The sequence below is a fragment of the Bactrocera dorsalis genome, chromosome 1 (assembly GCF_023373825.1).
Source record: "Bactrocera dorsalis isolate Fly_Bdor chromosome 1, ASM2337382v1, whole genome shotgun sequence".
Taxonomy (NCBI): domain Eukaryota; kingdom Metazoa; phylum Arthropoda; class Insecta; order Diptera; family Tephritidae; genus Bactrocera; species Bactrocera dorsalis.
The window spans coordinates 12,463,381-12,473,601 of record NC_064303.1 but is presented as its reverse complement, the minus strand read 5'-3'; the positions used below and the strand labels follow the sequence as shown (position 1 = coordinate 12,473,601).

General features: G+C 30.6%; 1 protein-coding gene across 1 annotated transcript; it reads right to left on the bottom strand.

Annotated features, from left to right (window-relative positions):
* Positions 1–1,856: 1,856 nt before the first annotated feature.
* Positions 1,857–8,749, bottom strand: LOC125775280 (NPC intracellular cholesterol transporter 1-like; the record flags this gene model as incomplete). Its single annotated transcript, XM_049461218.1, is given in 6 exon segments — positions 1,857–3,166; positions 3,241–3,317; positions 3,434–4,306; positions 5,799–7,188; positions 7,258–7,557; positions 8,439–8,749. Coding segments are annotated over 6 exon segments (2,957 nt in total), but the record flags the coding sequence as incomplete, so codon positions are not given.
* Between the last annotated feature and the right edge of the window lie 1,472 nt (positions 8,750–10,221).

The following is a 10,221-nucleotide window of genomic DNA, read 5'->3' as shown; positions in this document are numbered from 1 at the left end:
GTTTATATATAAAAAATATTCGTATATTAACTATTTGAATGAATTTTAAATTGCTTAAAATTCGTTATAAACCAAAACCAATTGAAAACTGTGTGAGCTTTGTTCTAAATGCAAGTAAAATATAATATATGTGAATTGGAAAAAAATATGTTTGCATATGAGAAATAAATACAAATAATTTAATATCAATTTTATAAAAAAATAATTATTGCTTTCTTTTAAGATATTTTCTCATAAGCGAATATTTTAATTTATAATAAAATATTTTTGAGTCGGAAATAAATATTTTTGCATACGACTAAAAAAACAAAAATTATTTAATATCAATTTGAAAAATAAATATATAAAAAATGTTTGCTTTCATATGAGATATTTTTGCGAAGTTTTACAATATTTTGGAGTGCATTTGAATAATAATTGTTTATTAGTTTTTACTTATGAAACTCGTATGAGTAAACAGGTAAGGGCAGTTTTCAAAGAAACTGCTTTGTAGAAAGCGTAGGAAAAAATAAAAAAATTGCGAAATTATAAGGCATGTAAAATACAAAAGTTGTTTAAATAAAACAAGATTCTGCAAAATATACAAACATTTTTCAAAAATAAAAAAAATAAAATTAAAAAAATATAATGTAATATATAATAAATAAAAAAGTTTTTTAAATAAAACAAAATTCTGCAAAATAAAAAAAAATCCGGAAATAAAAAAAAACAAGATTAAATAAAAAATATTTTTATAAAAAATTTATTTTTTTTTAATAAAAAAATTTTTTAAGAGTTGAAATACTTTTGTATTTTTTTAATTTAAAACCTTATAATTAAAAAATAAGTTTTTAATATAAGATTTGAATAAAGAAATTTAATACAAATAAAATACTTTTTATTGCTCATATAAATATTTTTCAATTTATTTTTAAATATTTATACAACAAAAAAGCAAAATTAAAAAAATATACATTCGCATAAAAAAATTTAAATTTGTTTATAAAGAAAATATGAATATGAGGTATTTTATTTTTGAAATGTTTTTGTATTCTTTTTTTTAATTTAATAGTCTAAAAATAGAAAACTGTAAAAAAAAGTTTTTAAAATAAAATTTAATATAAATGAAATATTTTTAAGAGAGTTATGGAAATAATAAAAAAATATTAAAAAAAAAATTTTAATAAGAAATATAAAATTCAAATATTCTAAATTTTTTTTAATATATTAGTGGTATTATATAAGGTATGTCAATATTAAAAAATTATCTATTTTAATGCAAAATGAAATTTCAAATAAATTTTAGAAAAATATATAATAAATATACAAAACGTAAATTAATAATTATAAATTCAAAAAATTCAAATTGAAAAATATATAATGTAAAATTTAATGAAAACATTACAAAAAAAATAATATAAAATATAAAAAAGATAATATAAATAAATAAGGCATAATAAAAAATATTTTTAATAAGAAAATAATATTAAAAAAGTCAAAAATAAAAGTAAAAGAAATAAAAAAAATTGAAATTTTGAAAACATTTAAATGTTATTTTAAAGTAAAAAAAACTTACGAAAAAAATCATTTCAAAATTTCAAATAGAAAATAAGGTAATTCAAAACTGTAAAATCTAATTGAAAAAATTAAAAAAAAGCAATTAAAATATTAAAAAAATAAAATAAAATAACACATAACATAACAGCAATTAAAATAATTAAAAGAATGTTTAAAAAATGAAATAAAAAAAATAAAAATAAAATAAAACAAAAATGTTAAATACAAAATTGTATTCAAAATATTTAAGTAAAAAAATAAACTATTTGAAAACCGATAAAACAAAAAAAAAACAATAGAAAATATATAAAACATGTAAATAAAAGAAAAGAACTTCATTTCATGTAAAGTGCATTGTCACACAGTTTTATAAATAATTTTATTACAGTGCTTTTTTATTTCAAATAATATAATATAATTCATTTAACCTAAAAAACAATTGTAGGCTTTTCAAAATACTAATACAGCTAGCTAATATAGTCTAAATATGCTACATTTACACACAAACAGAAGGTATATATGTACATTTATATATAATGAAACTTCCAAAGCACGCAAATAATAAAAATTTGGAAAATAATTTCAGCTAAAAAACAGTTCAATTCGCTTTAATTCAATTTGCCAAAAAAGAGATTCGAAAATAAAATTTAATGAATGCAGAGAATATATAAGCTTATTAGCGTTATAGCGGTATTTATATAAAAATTTATATACGATCTTTGTATGTATGGAGTAATATTTCTTGTATGAATGAACATTTCTTTGTATGTTTGAAGATTGCTTGCTTATTTTGTTTGCAAAATGTTTTTGCATGTTTGCATATTTCTATATAAAGTATGGTGTATGAGAGAACGTTAGTTAATTAAAAATATGGAATTGAAAAATGCCAAAAAATACTAACGGCTTTCAAAATCTAAAGCCAAACATGAATGCTTTCAACGCCGCAGCGGCTGCGCGGTTGACCAGTCTATGGAAATATGATTGCATATTTTGTTTAATACAAATGTTGTTGCTGTTTTTTCTATAGTTTATTTAAATTTTTTATTTAGCATTTGTTCTCTTTTTCCTGTACCTAAGTTTATCACAGAGCTCGATTTAGGCTGGGTACATATTGGTGCTTGTTTTTGTTTTTGTTTTATTTTATTTGTTCAATACAAAAGCCTTTTACGAACTTCACAACTAACGTTTGTTTGCGTACGCGCGCGTGTGTGTCTGTATATATATAAATTACTTCGTAAAGAAATATAAGTTTTGTCTTTTACTCAGTTGTTTTTGTTGTAATTCTCGCATTCGGGGAAAAATTAAAAAACAATAAACTACATACATACATTTATATTTCCTTTGTACCCTATATTTTTTTTAATATCCTGAACTGTTACAAGTGCAAATAAAGTTTCGCTGCTCCGTCACTTACACATGCTCACTTTCTAATTGGGCGGCTGGGGCGTTTTTTGATTTCAACATCATCGCATTATTAACGTCTTCACACGTCCGCTGCATGATAAAGACACGCCCTGCCGATGTATTGATGGAAAAATGCTAATATGCTGGTTGATTGTGTTGGTTGGATGATGTTTCTTGGACTTGACGGTGAATCGTCTCTTTGGTAAATTATCGATTCGCATCACGTCTGAAAGTGAGAGAAAGGAAAGTGAGAAAAAGTTAAAAACGGCATATGTATTTGAAGTAAATTTTAATGCTTACCGTAGATAACGATGTTTCTTGCACTTTATAGGCCTGTCGTTGATAATTGACCAGCTTGGCTTTGTTAATCGGTGCGCCTGCGTGACGAGAAGGAAAATGTTAAATTAGAATCCAGCATGGCATAATAAAGTAATTTTATATAACAAACAAACCATATATATTATTTTCTTAGTTACTTGCTTGGAACACTAACCAATATAGCTGAGTAGCACCGGCAGGAATATAAGTCCGTGAGCAGCGCCGATCAGCACAATACCCAAATACATGCGGAAATAGAATACTTGGAATATTTGACTTTTTGCAAAAGCCAAAACTAAAATGCCACCGAATTTCGTTAAAGTAATACCGGAGAATATGGAACTGCCCATTTTTGTTAGACAATCTGCGGCGCGCTTCTCACGTGTGCTCTCCATTGAAATCGAGAAACTATGCACCAAGTGTGAACAAAACTCCACCGATATGCCAACAGCCATCACAAGATTCACCAGCGACACAGCATTCAATGATATATTCCAATAGTACATGATACCGCCCAAATTGATAACAATCATTGTGATCGTGATCACCACCACCAGCGATGAGTGTATATCGAAACCCATTAGCACGAATGTAACAATAAAGATGGCGAGTACGGAAATGCCCATGCTTTGCAATGTATCTGGCCACATGGTTAAATACTGTTCGTAGAATACATAAAAGACTGAATAGGGGAATACTTCAATATCGAGCGTTTGCTCAAATGGCACACCCTGTGACATTAAGCGACCGCGCAGCATATGCGTTATATTTGCAGAGATTTTACGTGCAGCGCGTAGTGATTCGTAGAAATCGGCTGATGTCTTCAATATCGAATGGTAGGCCATAAATGAGGTTGCTTCGACGGTAGAGAGATTTGTACTTGGATTCGTTTTATACTGTACAGCATTGCCGTAGGCAGCGTGACCGGCTTTGGCGCAACTATCGTCGGGATTGTCGCGCAAGAAGAATGTTAGATATTTGCCAAAATCATGCGCTGTTGGTCGTTGCCGATCGGTTTTATCAATTTCGCAGCTGTCACATTCAGTCTCTGAAAATTAAAAGAGAAAGCGAATGAGTAATGGTTATGTGAGGCATTAGTATATAGAAAATATAATACGTACTCTATACTTAATTTGTGACCAATTTTTTTCATTAAAAAAGCTTAAAAATTAAATTTTCAAATTAAACAGCAAAAAATGTTAACTTCGGTTGCACTGAACTATAATACCCTTCACAAGTACAATGATTCCATCGCCACGACAGTCGAGTCTACGTAACCGGAACGGACCTGGATTTTTATCCGGCCAAGGACTGTCAACTGGCAGAATTCTGGCGCTACAACAACAACAGTTCCTTATAAGAACTCTGTTCGGTCAGTTTGTATGGCAGCTACATATATGTTTTACTATTCCGATTTGAACAATTACTTCGGAGATTGCATCATTGTCTTAGGCAACAACCCATACCAAATATCGTGAAGATATATCGTTAAATGAAAAAGTTTTCCATACAAGCACTTGATTCCGATCGTTCAGTTTGTATGGTAGCTATATGCTATGGTGGTCCGATATCGAAAATTTTGTCAAATGAGCAGATTCATGGGGAGAAAAGAGCGTATGCAAATTTTCAGATCGATAACTCAAAATCTCAGAGACTTGTTCGCATATACATATATAGACAGACGAACGCACGGACAGGCGGACATGGCTATAACGACTCAGCTTTTCATGTTGATCATTTTGTTCAGACCTATTTCTAGCTCAATAAGTATGTAAACAATCAAAAAAAACCGCATTTGGGACGAAGAGCGAACTGAAGAGATTGAAAAGCTGTCTTTTTACCAGAAAAAACAGCGGTTTAATGCGGTTTGTGCACCGGTGGAATCATCGGTACATGTTTCTTCAAAAATAATGCCGGCGAGAACGCAACCGTCAATAACGTTATCGCGCCATTATAGCCGACTACTTGATGCCTCAAATTGAAGCTCGTGATCTCAGCGACATTTAATTTCAATCAAGAAGACAGCGCTACTTCCATCTTCGCATCAATCAATGGATTTATTGAGAGAATAATCGGTAAGTAGATAATTTCACGTATTTGGCCGGTCGATTGGCCGCCAAAATCGTATGATATCACACTATTAGAATTTTTCCTGTGAGGATATCTAAAGTCTAAAGTCTATGCGGACAATTCCGCCTTGATTCAGACTTTGGAGTAAAACTTCACACGTGTCATTCGCCAGTTATCAGTCGAAATGCTCGAACGAGTCATCGAAAATTGGACTCAACGGAGTGACCATCTGAGACGTAGCCGCAGCCAACATTTGAAAGCGATAATCTTCAAAAAATAAATGTCTTCGAAAATAATATTCTTTCGAATGATAACAAACTCTTCCCATTAAATTAGAAGTTTCTGTGTTTTTTCTTTAAAAAAGTAGGGAACCTTGAAATGGATCATCCTTTATATAATAATACCATACTAGAGAATTCTGTGTCATTAAATATAACCTAACCTAAACGGAAATACGTTAAAGTACTCACTTTGATGTGGACAAAAGTCGCCAGTTTTAGGATAATATTTACAGCAACTTGACGATTGACTCCAATCGAAGTAGTCATCGATCCAACTGGAGGCAGGACGTGCGATGTACGTCACATTACCGCGACGACTAGCCAAATAGATTTGTGTCAACAGGCTGTCATCATTACAATACTTCCCGGAACAAACCAGATCTTGATGGAATGTTTTGGAGAAATCCAAACCAGATTTTAACACAAAATACACGGGTGGACCAATACTTAAATATTTGTTCAGCGCTTGGAAATAGTGTAGTACAAAACTGTCTTGCGGCATCGACAACTCCTGATCCAAACCGATTTCAATGCGTGGCGCAATAGCCACACTGCTGCACAGCCAACCGAAGAATACAATCATAACCACAACGCGCATAGTCTTTTGCATTAGGAACGGTACATAGACGCTCTTGAAAAATTTGTATAATAAGCCCTCAGTGTGGGGTAAGGCATCACTCTTCTTGCCGCGTATAAAACAGAAGATATCCAAACGATTTTCAGCTTGACGCTTAGTGTCCAGTGTTAGCAAACTAACAAAGCATGTGATTTGTAGTATGAAATCGAAGAGCAATGCCATGCCGGCGTACAATGCGAAAGCTCTCACGGCAGGCATATCCGAAAGACCACCCAGGAAAAAGCAGCAGCTCTCACTGACCGAAGTCAGCAGCATAGAGGGACCAACACGTCCCAATATGCGACCAATGTGATCCTCGTGCGTTTCATCGGCGCGACGTGCATCACGCTGATATGTTTGCACCAATATGAAGATATTATCAACACCTACTGCCAACACCAGGAAAGGTATCACTTCGACGATTATAAGTGTTGCAGGCACACCAATATAACCGAATACGCCAACTGAAGAGACCACAGAGGCCAACACTATAATCACACCACCAACACCTAAAGTGATTTTACTGTCGATTAGCGCACGACGCACCTCCTGCACGTGACCCAAAGATATCGCAATATACGCAAACATAATTAAATAGGAGACGAGTATAGTCATAACATCGGATTGTGATTCACGATTTAGTTCGTCCTCAATCGAGCGCTCCGATGTGAATGCAATGTCCATATGTTTGCCCATACGCGTCTTTGTGTAGTTCAACATAAACTCTACATAACGTTTCTCCCACTCCAATGCCGGACCCAATTTGGACTTATCGTGATAATTATTCACCAGGAAGGTAAGTATGATGGCATTTGCACGCTCGAATTTCGTATCACCCGATAACTGTTCACCGTGTGCCAAGAAGCCACCTAATGCGACAGCTGGATCCACCGGACCGCCATACGGTGCCAGACAGAGATATGGGTTACCCATACACTGATACAAGCCATCCAAGTAGGTGACCTGTGTTTAAAATTAAATAAGAAATTTATATTTATATTTTATAAACAATTTTATTATTCGTTTGCTCACCTCGAAGTTGCCGTCCTCGTCAGTTTCATTCAAACGCTCCAAATCGTTGCCGAAATAACCCCAAATGGATTGTACAATGCAATTGGAAACATCCTTTTTGTCGGTACCATCACTGGACAAGGGTGCAAAGCAAATATCCTCCAAAACTGTGCCATTACCATTTCTTCCTAAATTCATGATGTCTTCCTGGAGCTCTAGGACTTGTGTGAGAAAGGCTTTGTCAAACACTGGACCAAAATGTAGTGGACCGTTAGATGTGTTGTGTACGATATCAGGCAAATCGACGGCGTGTATGATTATCTGTAAAATAAAAGTAGCGAATGAAAAATATTTTATATAGACCTTTTCAGAGGTAGAAAATGTGTCTAAATTTTATTTCTTAGGTTAAAAAAAAATGACATAAATGCATTTTATTGTATTTCCTTTACATTTTTCAGCATATACTAGTATTTTTTATTTCAGCATGATTGAGACGAGATTCTACAAGAAAAACTCACCTTTTTATAAATTGCCTACATTTCGGCGCCAACAAATTGACACCAAAAATTTTACAATAACGTTAAAAGACTTGATTGGCAACAACATGTATGAAAATAATGAAATCATCAATATGAGGCATGACCATGGAAGCATTTTCTTCTTAATCTATCGACCGTTGCCTAAATTTAGGTGAGTTATAAAATTTGAAAACGAATCCTTTTTGAGCAGTATTTATAAAAAATATACTTTCATACTATAAAGGCTTTAGATAATCAATGAAAATTTTGGGTATAAAAGCTAAAGAAGTAAATATACTCAAAATTAAAAAAATGTTGCCTACATTTCGGTGCCAAAATTTAATAATTTCGAACTAAGCCTTTTATATCAGGGTAAGTCATATTTTTTTTTTAAATCTAACGCCCTTAACTACATTTAGGTGAGCTAAGATTTGGTAATGAAACTCCATTGAAGAGTATTCACAAAAATATACTTTCATATTACAAAGCCTCTGCATAATCAACGACTAATTTTAATATAAAAGCATATAGAAGTAAACTTAATTTTCACTGGGCCGCAATAGACCTAAGGTTGAGGTGCATTCCTCGTTTATCAATCTAATTTTCACTGCGAAAAACGTTGCCTACATTTCGGCGCCAAAAAATTAAAACTTCTAACTAAACTATTTGACAAAGTACACTCACCTGTTCTATACGATAGAACGGCTGAAATTGCGAATCGTAAAATTCACGTTCAATACGCGATTTCGATTGCGGTGATGCCCACAGCTGTACCGGATCGGTTGTGATGTGTAAGAATTTAATGCCATAACCCATGGCTATGACAAAACAAATGCCACCAACAAGTGTCATTTTCGGGCGACGTGCGAAGAATTTGCCCCAAGTGGTGAAAAACGTTTCGAGACATTTCTCCGTCTTAGCGCCTAGATTTTCGAAATAACCAGTCTCAAATTCATCGAGCGGACCCTGCGCGCCATCGACTTCATTTTCATCGTCTATAAAAAGCAGAAAGTAATACAAATTTACATAAAAATATTACGAATTTTCTTTTCTGAAAATATTTAAAAAAATAACGAACTGTTAAAAAATTTGCACAAACAGAGAAGAAGCGTTGTAGTGAGTTATTAGAAGCTTTTGAATATTATGAAGAAATATATTTGAAGTAAGAGTATGCAATTCAGATGTTAGATGTTAGGTTACGTGAAAAGAGTTTGCTGCGCTTTACAACTACTGAAGTTGTGCAAGTGTTGCAGTTTTGAAGTTTGCACATAGAGTTTGGGGAGGGTAATTTTTATTTTGTTAAGTCACAGATTTAATTTTAGTATTAGAAAACATTTATTAGCGGCAAAGTGAATTATATTACACTTTTTTGTTTGTTTTTTATTTTTTTTTTTTTGTATTTTTTTTATTTTTTTATAGAATTTTTTTTTTTTTTTTTAGACATGCAGAGGTGAGCGTAGCTTTAATCCTCGTATATAATTTTTATTTTTTATTTAAAAAGTTTGCTCATTTTTTTTTTTTTTTAATTGAACCCAGTTTTAATTTTTAAATTTCTTATATTTGTTTTTATTTATTATTTTTTTTTAAGTTATTATATTTATTTATTTAACATTTGTTTTTTATAATATTTTTTTGTTACTATTGAATTTTTTTTTAATTTTTTGTTCAATTTTTAAATTTTTTATATTTGTATTTATTTATTATTATTATTTTTTAAATGTATTATATATTTATTTATTTAACATCTTTTAAGGTCACTGATTTTCAAAAAGGAACAGTTAGTCATACAACTTTTTTCCACTTTTTAATATTTTTTATATTTTTTGAGCACAGCTTTTATCCACAGATTTATTTTTAATTTTTTAATATAAAAAGGTTGCTTAACATTCATTGGTGGGTTTTTAAATTAAGCTTTGCTTAAATTTCAATATTTTTTGTTTATTATTGAGTTTAAGATAATAGTGTAACTATTTCGTTTAAGATTAGTATTAAAAGCTTGTTTATTTGTTAATATTTTTTATCCCTCTTTATAATTTTCGTTTTTTTTATAGTAAATTTTTTTTTGTTTAATTTTTATTTTTCTATATTTGTTTTTATTTATTATTACTATTTTTTAAGTGTATTATATTTATTTATTTCACATTGTTTAATGCTACTGATTTTTAAAAAGGTACAGTTAGTCATAATCTTTTTCACTTTTTAAATTTTTTTATATTTTATTTTATTTTTTTAATTTTTTTATGAAGTATTATTACTGAAATTATTGTAAAAAGCTACTTTAATTAAAATTGTTTACACCTTTTTTACATTTTTTTAAATTACTTTTACCAAGTATTAAATTTATTATATAATTTTTTTAAAGTTGAACGTTTTTAAAACAACTCTATAGTTAGGTGTCATAAACAAAATTTTTACACTTGTGAAGAATGCTAAGCTTTCCTAAAATTAGTTTAAAAATTATTATTTA